This window comes from Rhododendron vialii, chromosome 10a (assembly GCF_030253575.1).
Source record: "Rhododendron vialii isolate Sample 1 chromosome 10a, ASM3025357v1".
NCBI lineage: Eukaryota > Viridiplantae > Streptophyta > Magnoliopsida > Ericales > Ericaceae > Rhododendron > Rhododendron vialii.
The window spans coordinates 12851665-12870684 of NC_080566.1; the positions used below are offsets into that span (position 1 = coordinate 12851665).

A 19020-nucleotide genomic window follows, 5' to 3' on the forward strand; every position below is an offset into this window, starting at 1 on the left:
TATAAAAATAGTGTATTTTTCTAAGAGAACTATGTATTTTTTATGAGAATTGTGTATTATCCATGATAACTATATATGAGAACTATGTATTTTCTATGAGAATTGAGTATTATCCATGAGAACTGTGTATTTCTATGACAACTACGTATTTTCTATGAGAACTGTGTATTTTAGTGTGTGTTGAGACTATTTGAACTGTGTACTTTTCAGTTCACATAGTCGTTTCAAATAATTCTCATAGAACTGACTATGAGAATTGGCAGTTCTCATAGCTAGTTCACATAACTAAGAGTATTTTTGTCCGAAACAGTTCTCATAAAGACAGTTCTCATAGGGATAGTTTTCATAGAAATAGTTCTTATGTACAATTCTCATAGAAACAGTTCTCATAGAATTTTTTCATAGCAAATGGTATTTTTTAATCTTTCATAATTTCATATTCAATATGGATCTTGTTTAGTAGATATCGTCGAGTAGATTCCAAAAATATAATTTTTTTTACAAATGAATATCTACAACAAAAGATATGACTTTTTGAAATTTAAACAATGTTTTAATGATGCACCAGTGCTCATGGAGCATTGGATAATTTTTCTATACTAGATGTTCTCAAGTTCCGTGCGCTGATGCGCGTGGAAGGGCATGGTTGGAATAAAAAATACAAATAATTGTACAGGACTAAAATAAGACCGAACCTAATTTTTTAGGCCGGCCTAAAAATTCTCCTTTAATTTTCTATCAGATTTATTCCTGTCCAAAATTTATCTACTTATACAAACAAATCCGACGGTCCAAATTTATCTTCATCCTTCCTTCTACAACATGGCATTTTGGTAAATATTGAAAACTTCAAGACCACAAAAGGAGCTCATTAGAATTGAAATATCCTAATCAATCATGGTAATCTAATATTACCGTAATTTATGGGATAATTGTCTCAAAATTGGAATTTTTTTTGAAGGGATCCTTTTAATTAAGGCATGATTTGTATTTTTTGGAATGAATGAAACCTAATAAAACATTTATGGTAGTAATGAGTAAGTTGACCTTTCTAATTTTCTTTTAAGTAACAGCCAAAATAAAAAAATCCTTTTACGTTAATTTAGATCCCAATTAAGATGTTCAAATTTCAAGTTTAAAAACATCACGTTTATGGACTTTAAAACGCAAGTGTTCTTTAATTCTCTCAATTGCCTTTCTCGGTATCAATTTTTCAGCAAACTCCCTGTAAGTGATCGATTTCTTTTTCTTCAAAGCAATTAGATTTCAATGTAGAATCAATGTTTGGTTCTCTCATATATTGGATTACTTTCCTAATCATTCACATCCCACTTATTTGAATTTTTCTTTCTGTTTTGTTCTTATATTTTGATTTTTGGCAATTAACTGGTGGGTGTGTAATGGTTTTGAACAAGCTACATTTGGTCATCAATGGTTTGATCAACTTCTGTTCCGTGGAGTTTTGATCTTGAAGGTGGCACCATGGCACATCTACGTTTTTAGTGGTAAGCACAAACTAAATTAGGGAAATGATATTAGCACTCCAAAAATTAATGCAGGCACTCCAAAAATAAAAGAAAATGGCTTTGGAATTACATTGATTTTGGAGTGCTTGCATCAATTTTTGGAGTGCCAATATCATTTTCCATTAAATTATTGCATATTGTATTGCTAATTCCTTAAATTATTGCATATTGTAATTAATTTAGAGCTGACATTTTTACTAATATTCTCACTAAATTTGTGATCTACTGTAAAACTAAATAAAAAGTAATGACAAACAAAGAAGCTTTCATACCAATGACACTACAAGAAAAATGGGATTTGCTAGCGGCCAAAAGTGTTGGCAAAGGTATCGCAAAACGCTATTATAGACCTTTGTGCCCTATACCAGGAGGCGAAGAACTTGTGCTGTTACCGAGTTTCGAGCTCTGGACGTTCGCCTCATTAACACCTACACATACCTTCACCAACCACTAGACCAAACACCATTTTCGTTACATATTTTGAATTATTTAATATATAACATATGCTTAACATATATATTTTTTGTTAACTAATATTATTATTATTATTATTATTATAAAAAGGGTGAATCACTTCTCCCATGAGAATTATTTTGGTGAAATTACACGAACACCCCCTCATTTATTAGTTTTAGACACGGATACCCCCTAACCTTTAAAAACGTCCATACATACCCCCTCATCTTCTACCGTTACCCAAGGAGCACCCTTCCGTTCGAGTACCGTTTGTTGCAAGGCACATGTCAATACTTTTGCCAAATTTTGGACAAAAATGCCATTTAACGGCAACATATACCCAGTTGCCTTTCATACCTCATTCCTCATTCTCACATTATATCAGAGATTCCCTCTCTCACTCTGTATCAGATCTCTCTCTCTCTCTCTCTCTCTCTCTCTCTCCCCTACGGCAGCCATGAAAGGTGGCAAGTGGTAACAATAGCTATAGTAGCCACCTTAGCCACACCAACAACAGATTTAATAGCTGCAGTTAAAGCTACAACTCCAACCAAATCCAAAACTGGGTTAATTCCTACTGCCGTTGTGGAGAAAAAGCCCCCTTGAGGATTTCAAATGCAAAATGGATGACAAGCAAATGCAAAACAACAAAAGCTCCAATTTTTAAAGGTTATCGAAGTCATCACTGTACAACACCTTTCAAAAAAACCCTACTATTCCCAAACAAAAACCCTAATGTATTCATATATCATATAATATGAACATATACATCTACATTTGAGCCACTTAATAGGAAAATCTAGGATTTTTTTTACATATAAAACATACCTTCCAAAGTAGGGTTTGCCACGATTTAGGGTTGGCCACGATCTACAGCTTTTTTACAGTTTACACGATCCGATGTTCTTCAAAACTTAGGTTTTCTTCACGATCTAGGGTTAGCTATGATCTACAATGCAAGTTGAAGAGGGAGAGGAAGAGAGACATAGGCGCCATGATCGAGTAGGGTGGAGAGAAATTTCTGATCGAGGAAGTGTGGCGTATGCTTGTTGCTCCATTTCATAACAAATGGTATATTTGACATTTTGTTCATTCCGTTAACGGCATTGAGGTTTTTTTTCCTTTTCAGTAGATGAAGGGGTGTGTATGGGCGTTTTTAAAGGTTAGGGGGTGTCCGTGTCCAAACCAGATAGATGAGGGGGTGTCCGTGTAATTTCACCAAGGATATATTTGACATTCCATTAACAGCGTTGAGGTTTTTTTTCCTTTTCAGTAGATGAGGGGGTGTGTATGGGCATTTTTAAAAGTTAAGGGGTGTCCGTGTCCAAACCAAATAGATGAGGGGGTGTCCGTGTAATTTTACCAATTATTTTTTATGTTCTATGCTCTATTTTTGTTTCACTAACATTTCAAAAGCTTTATTTTAGTAGTTTTTATATTTGTATTTTTTACAGGATCTTCTCCCACCACTATCATCACGACCCCAAATAATGCATCTAATAGGAATATTGCTTTTTTCGATTGATGCAAAATTTTACAGGAATAATTTAATCAACAAGGACAACAAAATGAACGGATTGGATCATCTTGATTGTGTCGCGATCGAGGCATTAAAGTATTAGATGCATTCCGACCTCACCAAAGTCTTTATTTTTTTATTTGAACCGTCTATTTTTACATATTACGGAGTTCATCATTCTTACCAAGAATAAAGTTAATCGGGTATCGCTACACACTTGATCCATCATTGTCACCAAAATCGGAGATCATTGGATATTGACGACCGCCTGATCGGACAACATTTGATGCATCCCTAGGCAATAAAGTATTAGATCACAACCCGACCCCCACAAGAGTCTTTATTTTTCGATCCGAACTGTCTGTCTTCTACATATTACATAATTCATCAATCGTACCAAGAAAGAAGTTGATCGGGTATCGCTACACATTTGATCGAAAAGTATTTAAAAAATGTATAACATATAGTAATATTATTAGATTTTGGTCAATCAATTTATTTTTTTATTGGTTCTCAAGCCCTTTCCGGTCATTTTTTTTTGCTGATTTCTTGTAGGTACCCTTAAAATCACGTTCTGAACACATTGAGCGGCTCGGATCATCAAAATTTGGTCGGAAAAGAGAAGAAAAGGGAAAGCCCTTACCATAATACGGTAAGGGCGCCCTTATTAGAAGCTTACTGTATATATATATATACTAGGACACACACAAATCACACTTGCACTCCCTCCACTTTCAATTCTACCACATTGGCCCCAAATCAACTAAATTCAATAAATCCCTTATTTATGGGAGCATTAATCGAACCTTTAAACTAATTTCGAAAATACGGGCCTCTACAGCACGCTGCGCAGCACAAGGCTACGCAGCACAGTCCCTCAATCCCAAATTATCTATGCTCAAGAGAAGCTTCTTTAAATGCTTCAAAAGAAGCACAATGATGTAGCACTACGAGAAACTTTTCTGTATACCTGGGATATCAAAGGTGGTGATATTCCCTCCAGCCCGTTTTCAATTTCTCGGCCATTTTTCGATCACACTTGGATGATCGGCTCCGTTCATTTTGTAGAGTTCGACGGGAACCTTAATCAGACAAAAAATTGTGTTCATCGGACTTTAGTAGATACATGATCGGCACACGTGAAAATTGCAAAAAAAAAAAACTGGGTTGCGATTCAATGTGATTTTGGATCTAGTTTTGTTTTTTTTTTAATTTTCACGTGTGCTGATCATGTATCTACAAAAATCCGATAAACACGATTTTTAGTATATTTTTAGTATGGTTAAGATTCTTGCCGAACTCTACAAAATGAACGGAGCCGATAATCCAAGTGTGATCAGAAAATGGCCAAAAAATTAGAAATAGACCGGAGGGCATACCAACACCCTTGGTATCTTTATTTGTTAGGGAGGGCAGCTTCTTGGGTTAAGTTTTGGGTTTTCTTTGGGCTGATCTTTATTTGTTAGATTTGGGTTGTTTAGGCATTTTGGGTGTTTTGAGCTGTATTTGTTCTTATTTGGGCATTTTAGGCCCTCAAGTGTTGTTTGAGACTCTGTCTCTCAAGCTGTATTTTCCAACTTTTTGTTGGAAACCCCTTTCCTCATCCCTAATAAATTGTTACTTTTGCCGATAAAAAAAAAAAAAAAAACATCCTTGGTATCTCCGCACTTTGATTGCCTTGAGGAAGGCTCCTATTATTCCGGTATGAATCTTGAGTAGGTAACCCTGAATTAAGTTACAACAAACACAAGTCTACGTACTATTCATGGGCATGTTCTGAAGAATTTTCAGGAATTGAAAAGTTCAAATAACATTTTTAAAAAGGGAGCCTAATCATTTTGAGCATAATATCGTTCGGCATCAAGAATTCGAACAATTGGGAAGTATTTTCGGGTTATGTCAATGGTTGATCTTGTCTACAAAGTGATGGTACTTGTGCTTACTCTTCATAGGATGCGGTTTATTGCCCTCAAGACTCAAGAGTAGCCTTCGTTGAGATGCAATTATGCAAAACAAAATGCTCAAAGCCAAAATAGAAACAGTACGGGAATGCAATATTGTCAATATATATCAAATTTCATTGGTTTGAGATGACACTAAGATAGGAGTACTATTTTTGGGGTCCTCCACAGGAACTTAATTCCTATTCGAAAGACGAATACTTTGACTGAGTTGCGGTGGACGGCGTTGACTCTAGGACATCAGAGATGAGGAGAGAGATGAAGACGCCAAGGTGAGAGAGAGAGAGAGAGTAGTGCATGATGAGAGAGAGGTTTTTTTTTTAATTAAATTATTTCTTCAAGCAGGCAAAAACTTGGATCCTTACATGGACTTGGTACGCAACCTCTCCATGAACTTTGTATTGGCTCTGAGTCTCCCCTCGGCATAACGAGTTCGAACCTTCTCTACAAGCTTATCAGCTTTTCCGGCTTCCTCAATGAGCGCAAATAGAGCCCTAAGACAATCCTTTCTGTTCTCCTCCCGATGTTCAAACCTGACAACAAGACCAATAGGAACAATTAAATCAAAATTTTGCAAGGAAAACTATTTCACCTACTTCATAGGTTTGATGATCAGACCAATGTTCCTCTCCTCTGACAAGCAGGATAATATATTTATTAGAAGTGCATCCATGGAACTCAAATTCGAGGGTTTGCTATGAGCCAAAATGCAAGTCTTTAACAAATGTTTTATACCTTCCAATTCCTGTAATGAAAATCCTAACAAGTGAATCGACGTGTATTGGGCTTTACCTCTCACTGGTGATTGTTAGCTCATCTTTCCCCGGATGGTAGCGCTTTCCAACAAGTTCCCGCAGACGACGAAATTGATGCTTTGAGAACCCAAGCTCTTTGACAGTAACAGCCATCTTCACTTTTCTGTTTTTGGGGTGCCATGCATCACCACCGGGAGCCAAGACAACACGGGTCTGCCACCTGAGAACTGGTCCCTCACCTGGTGGGTCATCTATATTCTTTTTCTTGTCTGGCACAGAGGTATCATTACACTGTGGAGGTCCCTCTGGCTCCATCATCTTACCACATTCCAAAACCATCTCATCTTCAAATTCCTTGAAAAGCTCATAACCTTTTTCAACTTCAATCTCCCCCCTTTCAACCATGTCACCTATCTCATTAAATTTCTTCTCCACTTTCTGCTTTATCTCATCTGAGAAAATTGCACCGGGGGAAAATTTAACACTTCCCTCATAGAAATAGAATGAATAGCACAATGCTAATATTTCACCGCTACAAAAAATACTCTTGTTTTATTATCAAAGGAATCGAATCAAACATACTCCAGACAACTTGTATGGGAAAGAAAAATGTTTGACGACTCCAACGTACGTGCTCCTAGCGATAGAATATATAAACCCAGATACCTATCGGAAACCAAATCGACTGCAAAAAACTAACTTAATGCAGATAATCTGTGTTACATGGATCCTTCATTTTGGCTCAAGTACCCATGTCGATGTGTCCAACACCCGTATCCTTTTGGACACTCAAATCCTCTAATTGTTAAGATACTTATAGAAAATGAATATCAAATTAGCTAGAAAAAGCGATATTTCGAGTATTTCACATAGACAGGAAATAGGAAAATAGCAAAAACATAATTTTCTTAACCATTTCTTGTTTAAATACATTTGTAAACATAGTTTACGATACATAATCTGAGAAAAATTATGCAATATATAATACAAACAAGAATTCAGGACGTGTCCCCATACCCGTACCCAAGTTGGGGACACGTATCCACGTATCCTAAGATTTAAGTTTAGGAAGATCCGACACTTGGACTTGCACCCACACCCGATACTCGTACCTGAGTCCATGTAACATAGCAGATAATAACATCCTCCATACGTGAAAAGGGCCATTCTTCCAATAAATTGGAAGTTTCTTCGCACAAAACAGTTCTTCCAAATCATATAATTATTATCTGGCTAGCCCCTAAACAATGCAACAGTAGGAGATGGGACCCTTCTACAACTTTTCCCTTCTTTGGTTTTCAGCAAATGAAGAGTTAGTCAAGGAAAAAATGAAAAGGTGAAAGATGGAATCATCGTGAGATGTTAGATCTTTCAAAATCCTACTTCGTTTTCCTTAACCCAAACCCTTGATCCAAATGCATTGTGGGTGGAGAAATCCAAAAAGAGAAACATTCATGAAGAAAAGTCTATCATGTTCTACTTGAGAAGAGTTGCATATAGGGGCAAAAGTTCTAAAAAATGGTTAACGGTCACCAATTGCAATTGTCCATTCGAAGCCACAAAGACTTGGAAAGTGAGGCACACCATCCTAGAAACTCGAATGAAGGGTTACATTAAAAGAAGCCAAGAACAACAAATTAACTGATAGAACCAAGATATCCATGTAGAAACAAACTACTTGGAAGAAAAGCAGAAGATACAAAGACTCCACCAATATCACAAGCATATAAGGATATACCTGGAAGGAGCTTATCCCAGCTAAGCATGTCCTCTAGAATTGCCTCTCATTTCCTGGTGTCGTTAAGAAATCCATGATTCATTGCCTCATTAATCATATCTCCCCACTTCTTGTTGTCCATGTGAAAGAATTCATCTTTAACCATCCTCTTCTTCACAATATCCGTTGCATTATACAAATCATCAATATCTTCATCAGTCTCGTACAACTCCTCAAAATCAGATTCAAACTCATCGTCTTTAACATTGTCCACCGGCTTGCTACTAAGTTCTTCTATCAGCTCATCATCGGTTTCCTCGTGCTTTCCTGCTAACTTTCGTTGGATTATTGCTTCAAGAATGGATGGGAGTGCCTCTTCATCACCTTTTTTAAAGTACTTTTCAATACGTATTTTCAGCTCTGCAACAAAAAGAATAAAAAGCGCAGATAAGCAAGATCGAAAAAATAATCAGATCTCAAGACGTTGAGGGAAACACTCGGATACATTTGCACAGGATGAACACTTTTGATAACCAAAGATCCATAAACAGAAGATGTACCCAATACTATTAAATTACAAAATAGGTAGGACAGAGCTCAACTCATAGATAATGTATGTATATGCATGTATACCAATACAAGAAACAAAATGCCATATCTTCCATGTTTGATGGTCAAAACCAAAATGTCATGTGTGGTAGACCAGATTAGGCATTTGTATTTCAAATTTCGAGGGAGGTCATTTCGGTTTTCAAACGCAACTTCTGGTGAAGATATTACATAATTGTAGGATAACCAGTAACACACAAACACACACAAAAAAAAGTGACAGAAACCAAGAATCCCTCACAAAATATAGTAAGCCATTAGGGAAGTACAGACACTATGAGTAGATGAATCAACTAAGAATCATGTGCCACTCGGGTGCATTACAGATAGTTAATGCATATGTATGCACAAGTCCTTAAAGTTTCGACCATTTGGAGTTAGTTAATCTAGTTTTTTAACATCATGGAAAAGCCAATAGTGCAGAGCAACATGTTTAAATGCAAAAACAAAAACAAAAACAAGAAAGAAAAAACTTATTTTCCAAACAAATTCACAGGAAGCAAAAGAACAGCACCTTTGTTGCTGACGTCTTGAACATCCACAGAGACATCCCTCTTTTTCTGGGTTTGGGGCTGCAAGCTAGTTTCTTCTGGAAGGGGGTCAGGGTTAAAACTAAGGTTTCCATGGGGCGAATTGCTTTCGGATGAGAAAAGCCTCCTCAAGTTGGAAGAAGAAGAAATCACGTCAGAGAGAGAAGAAATGCGAGAAGGGTTGCTGCTATTGGGATTTGGATTGGCGACCGGAAGATGAGAAGGAAGATTGCGAGAGTTGTAGAACCACACTCCGCCGAGTTGAAAAGCTCCTCACCTCATGGATTACTACCAGGGTTTTTAGCTTTTGCACTGTTCTTTATTCTCTCTGCAAGTCCCCAAGAAAAGCAGGACAAGGTTATTCAAGGAGAGAAATAACAAATAAAGCGAAAGTTCCATTGTTAGCAACTTCAAATGATATTACTTGCCCAAAAAAAAAACGTCAAACGATATTGCAAATATGGTGTCAAACCCACTTCATTTTTTCGTTTTGATTTCTACATCAAAGCGAAAGTTCCATTGCCAGCAACTTCAAATGATATTGCAAATATGGTGTCAAACCCAATTCATTTTTCGTATTTCTACATCGAGGCGGAAGTTCCATTGTTAGCAACTTCAAATGGTATTGCAAACATCGTGTCAAACCCAATTCATTTTTCGTTCTGATTTCTACATCGAACACCAGATCATCAAGGATGATGGAAGAACAAAACATCAATAAGTAATACGCCAATTTCTCTCTCCAAACATCTCACTCGCTCCAGGAGATAGAACTTTTCTACTATTAAACAACAAGAACAATTCACTCGGTTGCTGACCTTTCGTAAAGATTTCATTTCCAGAATTCCACTAATCGCCGTGTGGAATTTGTTATTCGAAATGAACTGATTCCAATGATTAACAAAGGATGGGTTTGGAAAGTATTACCTTTGAGGGATGAGTTGTTTGAATCGAGGGCGCCACAGGTGGGGAGAGATGCCGGCGTGAGATGGAGACTTCGACTGGGAAGGGAGACGGCGAGACGTTACAGTGGCGCCGAGAGAGAAGAGAGAAGAGAGAAGAGAGAGAGAAGGGAGACTTCGACTAAGAAGGGAGACGGCGAGAAGCTACAGTGGCCCGGGAGGAGAGAGGAGAGAGAGAAAGGGTCTGGTTGAGGCGGGGCTCCATATACGTGGACGTCTAAGATTCATCTGGGTGCGTTTGGTAACCTTTTTCAATTTTCAATTTTCAATTTTTAAAAAACTAGAAATTGAAACAGGTTTATGTTTTCATAAAAACAAAAACAAAAAACATGTTTGATAATAATCTTTTTGAAAAGAACAAAAAATGAAAACACAAACATGTTTGGTAGTATCATTTTTGTATTGTTTTTATTCTTCAAATTGAATGAAATTAGAAGAAATAAAAGAAAAAAGTTTCACATATAAACAATTAACACCAAAACTCCAATCCATCAATCGCATATAAATGATGTTCACATTGAGTTCAAACCTCAAATAAGGGTAACATAGTTTTAAATAATGATAATTACATTTGAGAGAGATTTTGTTTCATAAAAAGTACTGTTCAGATTTTGTTTCATAAAAAGTACCATTCAGAGATTATTCTCATATGCTTTCAGAGAGAAAAGGTTGGGGCATGGAAAAAGGAGGGGAAGTGTGTGTGCTGATATTGAGAAAATAGGTGTTGCAAAGAAGCTGTTACAAGCACCCTAACTGATGTTGAGGTCCTAAAGTTAATGACGGGCTAACCTCCTTTTTCTATTTTGCAAGGGGGCGTTACTAGTGAATAAAACAACTTAGGCCTCGCTCGGCAAATTTTCTAAAATCTCTTCGAAGGTGAAGTTCATGGCTATTATCCCTCCTTGTGAGCCAACCGGCCGAAACAACCGAGGACCCTTACATTCCCTAAGCAACACTAGGTTTCAGCTTTAATACAATTGCCTTGATCTTAACTTACCAAAAAAAAACTGAAATTTCAGTTTGTGTTCGCATTTTCTCGTAGTTGCCTTCATCAAGAACTGCATGTTTGCGCAGACAGATTGGAGTTTAGTTTTCTCAATGCACACACTTATTAATGGTGCAACGTCTTCTGCCATCCCAATTTTCGAGAGAAAAGGAGTTATGAAGAGAGAGAGAGAGAGAGAGAGAGAGAGAGATGAGAGACGAGAGAGAGAGAGCAAGAGGGAGGACGTACCAGAACATCGCCATCGCCAGAGAGAGAATAGATCGGGATCGACAATCGGACTGGCCGAATTCTGTTTTCAAAACCGGGTAAAACACCCTTTTTTAGTTTTCACAATTTCTAGAAATTCTTAAAAATGAAAATAAAAACCAAAAACTCAAGTTTTGAAATTTTTTTGACCTTTTGACTTATTTTGGGAAATTAATTTTCACGCTCCTCTTTTAATCTTTCACTCCTTTTTTTTTTTTTTCTATCCACTTGAATTTTTTATCTTGTCCTTTATTCAATACATTTTTCTACACATTCAATGACAATATTGTATTTCCATATGGACAAAAACAAAAAATGGAATGTGAATGGTTAAAAGAAGAGTGTGAAAATTATTTTTCTATTTTTTTCTTTATTCAAAAATTATGAGTTTCAATCATAAATTTTTACTTTTTTAATTCCTTTCGTCGAGACGAATCAATAATCTACAAAAGTTTAACGCAAAACTAACAACATCCAAAAAAAAATTAAATAAAGAAAAATCAATCCAAACGAAATGACCCGTTCGTAAAAATACAAATCTGAAACCATTCCCCTAATACCAATCTGAACAAAACGACCGATTTGAATCATTTTTATAGGATCTGAGACAGATCCAAAATCCGCATGCACGTGCTTTATGTACATTTATTCATGTTATAGCAAGCTCTGTGGAGTAAGATAAATCCTTCTTTCCAATTTTTCTAACAATAAGTTATCGTACGTGACGCTGGACGGGGACATGATTTAATAAAAAAAATTTATGATACAGAAAAACAATTGATAAATAATCCAAAAGAGTTGAAAATAGGTTCATTGAAATTTGTTTGAAGTCATAAATTGCTCCAAAAATATAATCAAATTCTGGTGTGTTTACCAAGCGAATCGATATCAATTATTAGCCACTCTCAAGTAACGTGAATTGCTTAACGATCTCCACAAGATATACGAACTCGATCAATCTCAAACAAAAATCGATATCAATTATTAGCCACTCTCAAGTAACGTGAATTACTTAACAATCTCCACAAGATATACAAACTCGATCGATCTCCACAAGATATACAAACTCGATCGATCTCAAACAAAAAAATTTAACATACCAACGCAATTTGAACTCAAATAGTTTGTCTCGTTAATCAACTCTACTAGAACTTCAAATTTGTAATGAAAAGAAATCGATTTGGAACTTCAAAGCCGCGTCTGCTGTTACAAGAAATGAGAAAAAAAAGAAGAAGAAGAAGAAGAAGAAGAAGAAGAAGAAGAGCAAAAGGCATCTTTATTTTAAACACTGCAACATTTGCATTTTCTAAATGGGACAAAAATAAGTTACACAAAATGACTAAAAACTAGGATACCAGTATAAAATAGATGATGTCAAAAAACGGAGTCGTTTCCAGTTTTTCATGAAACACAGTCGTATTCAGTACAAGCTTCCTCATTCCTTAGAAATCCTGCTATCCCACATGTTCCTTTATGATCAATGATCCGGCTGCACATTTCGTATAGAGCAAGCCGCTGGACGTAGAAGGCTAACCATCCAATATTCTACTCGCATTTGATTGAACGGTAGATATGGCGGACAAAGAACAGAGATGCACGGAATCCTATTGTTCCGAGCATGAGAAAGAAACCATAGCATATGCAAGCCATGTAGCCGAAGAAGAACGAGGCTTGCATGAAACCAGACATATCTGATCTTGCGTGGTAGTAGTACAAGCAGTAGGCATATATGAATATACCGGTTGATCCACCACAAAGGAAAGACCTGATAAGAACACCTTAAGGATGTGTAAGTGCTTCAAAAAGCACATCAAATCCCAAAAATGCCGGGAAAAACCCAAAAACCAGCCACGGTGTATCAAGCACCCGTTGGCATATAATAATCTGAAAGGGAGACATGATGCATATAGCAATTGCGAATGTAGTACCGGGACATACATCATGACAAAAAGAACTGATCTTTTGACAAACAGGGCAGTGAAAACCCACCAGTGTGTTGATGTTTCCTGAGTTTGTTAAACTGTGGCAGGTCTCCTACAAATAACCACCTTTGGGGTGAATTACTTGTATAATCCATGATTCTCACATATACTTCTGTTTTCTCTACACCACATGGAACAAGTACTGTTTTGTTCATTTGTAGGGGGAAAAAATGACCCAATATCCAGCTCAAACAAGTTACGAAAATATTAGTAGAGTGAGGTCAAATGGAAAACTAAATTCATCACATTGAAAGGGAGACTAAACCATTGGACTGAAAAGTGGCTAATGTACCAATTGATAATTTCATTTTGAAGAAAATGTAAAATAAAAACTCATGAGATATACTTCACAACTCACAACACAGAAATAATAGAAACTGGTGAAATGCGCACGTACCTCCACCACCACTCGTGATCTTCAGAAGCGAGTTGAAAATATGTCAAAGCCACCGTAATAAATGCAGTCACAATTACGAGAATGATGAAGACTACAAATAAGATGCTGTATATGGTGTAGATCCTGTGACCCCAAACACTGGCGAATATTTAGTAGAGTTCAATATAAATTGCACTAAAAGGCAGAAACCCAGCCATTGTCATCTGAGGAAGAGTTCCACAATACCATGGCGATGGGGGGATCTCTCTCGGATACTTTGTAGTCCGTACAGGAGCCTGAAACTCGGCCTTGCTATTCTTTCCAGCTATACCACCCAAAACTAGCAAAGGTGATGTGACTAGAGTCCATATAAGGAGTATCGCAGCAATTGTACCTACTGGCAGTGCAGCTGTGGCACTGTAAAAAATTGCAACGGTGTTGAGGAAGCAGAACATGAGAAGCAGAGGCCCACAGAACAGGCATCCAGTCAACAACAGATTTCTCACCTGAAAAAGTTAGGGTTGCAAGTTGGATCAGCACATTTCCACTTGATTTAGGTAGCAGTGAGCATGTCTAAAAAGTAGAACAAAGGCAACAGTAGAACATTGGCTATGCCGTATATGGTGTAAAACCCATTTCAGGAAAACTTCCAAAAGAAAAAGAAGTCGGATACAATTTGATGATTTTGGAGAACAGATATTTACGAGCCATTACTACCATGACACAAGAATGAACACCAAGGTATCCACCCCAATCACCAAGCAACGAGACCTCAGTTGCAATGTCATTTGAAATGGTTTAACAAGTCTGTACCTGACACTAGGCTGAGATAAAGCAATCTTACTGCCACTATATTTTCAGATATGAAAAAAGTGCCCTCTTCCTCTTTGATGTCAATGCTTAAATATGCTACAATGTTGAACGAAGTAGGAGGATTTCTCAACTCAATATTATCACGTTAGCCTTCCATGGTCCTATATTACGTAAAGAGGAGTACTTTACGAGAATTTTTACTAAACCTGTCCCTCACGAGAAATCAGACTCTCTCATCCTATTACTGTCAAGACACACTAATACAAGAAATCCAAACTAAGCGCACAGTGTGTGAACATCAGGAACTTGACGAGACAAGAAACAAATGTGAGCTCAATTATATGTGAGAATATTATCCAACACAGTTCAGAGATTCACTAAGTACAAACATATAGAATATTTTTCTTTCCATCTTTCTACTCTTGTTGAATCCGAAAAAGTTCACAAACATGACAAAGCTGCAAACACAAGGCTAAACAAAGTTGATATAAACTGGGCACAACTCTTGAAAGTAAATCAAGATAACAGCACAATAACGTCCAAGCCACATACCCAATTTATTCCTTCCAGCTGGCAATAGAAAGTAGTCACTGTATAGCCTGCAATCCCTGATGTTAGCGCATATATGACAACCAGTGCAGTGAACAGAGCTCCCCGGTTGTATGGATAAAAAACACCGACCAATGCTAGAATGAAGATAAAAGTTGTACGGGCAGAAAATGCAGAAAATACAAAAATCAGTCACTGAACAAAGTGTCTTGCGCAATCAAGCTGCATCCAATAGAACAAGACAGCTTTTAAAAACATATTAACAGGGTGAATAGCTGGGTGCCAGAACCGAGAGCTGCAGCAAGCAGTGACTTGTACTTTGGGAACCTAAAAACATCACCATGGATGTACTTCCACCCAGTTTCTTCTTGGTCATCAGCCGCCTCCTCATCGCTAGTGTACCTTTGGTCAAATAAAAACATATGCATATAATCACGTAAAATTACGGAAGAACATGGTAAATATAAAACAGATGACAAGTGTTCCTTACTTGACAAAATCATTCTTTAGGACTCGCATGAGAATCGTGGCAAGAAAACCAGTCAAGAGGAGAACTGTCACGCACGAATTGATTATTGAAAACCAATGGATTTCCAAGTGATGCGGTAGCGAAGAAGACTGTGAGTACTTCTCCATCCGCTTTTCAAAAGTAGTTTCAGTTGCTTTCCACTTGACGGTGTACATGAAACCCGCATCAATTTCCTTATCCTCGGTGACGTCAATAAGGGAACTAGGGTCAGTCCGCGCATTAATCTCAATAACGCGATCCTTATTGTAAAAAATCTCAAAATAAAGACACCTAAATAGGTAGTATTTGTAATCCCTAGGGTCAGCTTTGCCTTCCTTGTCAACCTTTCCTAAGAAACCCAAAAGGGGCAAATCATCATAGTACATTTGGAAGTAGTAGTCTCTTGTGACAGCACTTCGGAACTGCACAACTTCATCCTTCGTCAGCTTATTTGTACAAACAATCTCAGAGTCTTTGTCAACTAAAAAATCAATTTTATATGGGGCACTGACTAACCGGTCTCCATTCAATACTTCACCCAGAGCTTCCTTTTTCTCTTTGACATGATCTGGCATAAAGACCCAATCTCACGTAAATTTCCACTAACGAAAACAAACAATTACTGTAAAACAGAAAGGATAAAAAAGGATGACTGTTTTTGAACCTGGAACATAGAAAGGAAGATCAAAATAGCGGTATGTTTCACTAGAAAAAAGAAGGAACACCCCATTAGCTGATCATCAATAAAATATCTCACATTATCTTCCATTAATTAGAGAACTAACCCCATACAAAATCAACAAAATGTAATGCATTATCTTTCATTGTGATTTTCCCACTAAATCAGACGAATAATTTACTATCTATCTTGAAGTGGCTCAAATTCAATTGATAAATAAACTAACTCACTCAAGCCATTTCATTGCAGTTCAAGATCACCATATTACAATTCTTACAAGACTGTTGACACAATGACACAATCAATTCACTTGTAAAATAGAATGTTTGCTTACGAAGCTCATCTCTATGACCTTAACGGCTTAACCATATAATTGCCTGTATGGTTTTATAACCTTCTTTATCTTGTATTTTTTCTAGGAGTGATGATATATTGCTACCCTCATTTCAATTGCCCCCCTTCCCTCTACGTGATTTTTAGCATATTGAGGTCGCCTAACAGCAAACCAAAATGCAGCCTATTTCATAAGTAGTAATATCAAGTCATCTTGGGCTCAACTGAACTCCAAACTCCAGCCTGATACGAGTTCAAATGAAGAAGCTTTTTTACGGACGATCTAAACTCAAGCATGAGAATGCTATTTCTAGTATCTTGAATTTATTGGATTACACAACCTAGGTTTCTTGCAAATCACGAAACACGATGCCGTGGATAGACCTCACAGGTTAAAACTCAAAACAGATTCAAGTAGCCGATCCGAATTGATTGGGACCAAGGTTTTAAATATCAACCATTACGTCTCATATCGGCCAATGCATAACGGTTTGTGAGTCATCCGATACCGTTACACCCCGATATACTGGTGATATGACAAATCACATGCGTCGCCGGTTCCCATTACGTATTAGTTGGTTTCTAATTCAAGGGGCCGATACTCGACTGTTACAAATGATTTGAAGTAAAAAATTACTTCACAAAATTCACGACCACGACAACCGATTTCCGTTACATATCGCTCGATATTTCCACGACTGTTACACCGCGACCGTTACCTTGAAGTGTTCCGATACAGTTATTTAAAACCTTGATCGGGACTTAAGGCTCGGTTTGGTTTAGTCATGGGTAATGCATACTTTGCTCTGATCCTGATTCACCACCTACTGGGCCCCAACACATAATTTCACAAATACCATTCTGTATTTGTATCCAACAAGATTCAAAAAGCATGCACATTCAGTAAATAGATCCCAAAAAGTCAAATGCTAGGAAAGTACTTGCAACTGAGAAGAATATATCATGATAAATATCAAATGATGGTGGATAGCTATCAAGATCTGCACCTAGGGTTTCGAAAAGGGCCGACTTTGTTGGCGTAGAGAGGACCGGGTCGCCGTGGTTGTACCTGTGATCCGACCCGTCCGATCTGACCTGCGTTAGGCTGCAAGTTACGAGCAATGATATTGCGACAGCGGCGGCGACGAAGATACCCCGTCATTTCTCTCACGACCCCTCGGGGAGTTCTAGAGAGAGAGATAGAAGATGAAATGTAGAGAGAGAGAGAGAGCGCACAGGTGCAATGCACGCCAGGCCTCCAATGGACGAGTACATGGAGAACTGTCCAACTGTAGGGAGTATAATAGTGGAGGTTTGATTCAAAGGCACTTCAAGGCAGGTTTGATTCAAGCCAGGCCTCTAAGTTGTTGAGCATCTTATGGTACTACTAATATTTTACTCAAATAATCCTTCAAAAAAAGGCTTACGTTCATGTTCTCTCAATCAACAATTTTTGCTTGCGCTATTAATTTTCATACCCACAAATTTTAGTTGTTTTGAAAATTTATGAGAGACGCTTTTGCGTTCATACTTTCGCACTTGCACCTGCACACGGGCTTACTTTATGTGACTTTAAGATCTAGATGTCTCAAACAGCGAATTTAAGAAAAGTTGAAGATCAGTCATGAAATTTGTGCATCAACAAATCTCTCAAACACCTGGCTTTGTTTGGCAAAGTTTTCAATTTTCAGTTTTCTAAAAACTAGAAACTCGTTTATGTTTTTGTTCGTAAAAACAAAAAACATTTTTGAAGGGTGATTTGGAGTGCTTCGTACTATAAAAGGACAAAAATCGACATTGGGATGGTATCATCATAGTTTTCTCTACACGAACATAGAGATTGGAATAACTCCAATCAAGGATACGGTAAACGGGAGAAAGACAAACTTATCGATGAGAAACCGAATCGACTCCGCCTCCCCGCGCTTCGAATTGTTTGGTGACCTCAGAGTATTTGGTAACAAGAATCTCAATTTTAAGTTTACCATACAATGAGAACTCCTCACGGTATGTGGCAGAAAAAGGAAATGTAACTTGATATATACAAGGAAAAGCTTTTGGAAGCGCTTGTTATATATTGCACCACACTCATTATTTTGAAACTAATGGGTGCACTTACCCTAATATATAGTACCTCTAGCATAGCATATCTTAGCAGCATGATTCCAAATCTAAATTACACCTTCTCAAATAGTTTCTGCTGATCCAAGAGTTTTTTTAAAAAACAAAAAACCTAGAGTGCCAACATCCCAACCCACCGCCCCCCACTTCCTTCATCCCCTTCCCCGGATCCAGGTGGTTCCACCTCCTCCTCTCCTACATCTATGGTTGTGAGATGGTTGAGATGCGCTCTCACTCTCTCCATCATTTTAACAAGAAATTTTTTGGCGCCCCTACAGCATCAGTGAAAGGCATCTTGCGGCAGCGCCGCGGCTGAAACAAGCTATAGCTTGATGCAAATCATGATTTATCCACCCACCTTCGCGAGCAGAT

General features: G+C 37.5%; 2 protein-coding genes and 1 pseudogene across 3 annotated transcripts; all 3 read right to left on the reverse strand.

Moving 5' to 3' along the window:
- Window positions 1-5533: 5533 nt before the first annotated feature.
- Window positions 5534-11356, reverse strand: LOC131303523 (uncharacterized). 2 transcript variants are annotated; one of them, XM_058330418.1, is made up of 5 exons: window positions 11270-11356; window positions 9058-9401; window positions 7956-8354; window positions 6255-6669; window positions 5534-5995 (listed from the first exon to the last, which is right to left on the reverse strand). In XM_058330418.1, the coding sequence occupies exons 3-5, from the start codon at window positions 7981-7983 to the stop codon at window positions 5824-5826; spliced, it is 615 nt and encodes a 204-aa protein (XP_058186401.1). In that variant the 5' UTR covers window positions 7984-8354; window positions 9058-9401; window positions 11270-11356; the 3' UTR covers window positions 5534-5823. The 2 variants fall into 2 exon arrangements, with proteins under 2 accessions (XP_058186401.1, XP_058186400.1); XM_058330417.1 differs by lacking the exon at window positions 11270-11356 and adding an exon at window positions 10001-10205.
- On the reverse strand, window positions 8002-12784 carry LOC131302898 (uncharacterized). The gene is made up of 3 exons (XM_058329690.1): window positions 12700-12784; window positions 9058-9342; window positions 8002-8354 (listed from the first exon to the last, which is right to left on the reverse strand). The coding sequence occupies exons 1-3, from the start codon at window positions 12782-12784 to the stop codon at window positions 8002-8004; spliced, it is 723 nt and encodes a 240-aa protein (XP_058185673.1).
- Window positions 12446-18892, reverse strand: LOC131302899 (transmembrane 9 superfamily member 3-like; annotated as a pseudogene).
- Between the last annotated feature and the right edge of the window lie 128 nt (window positions 18893-19020).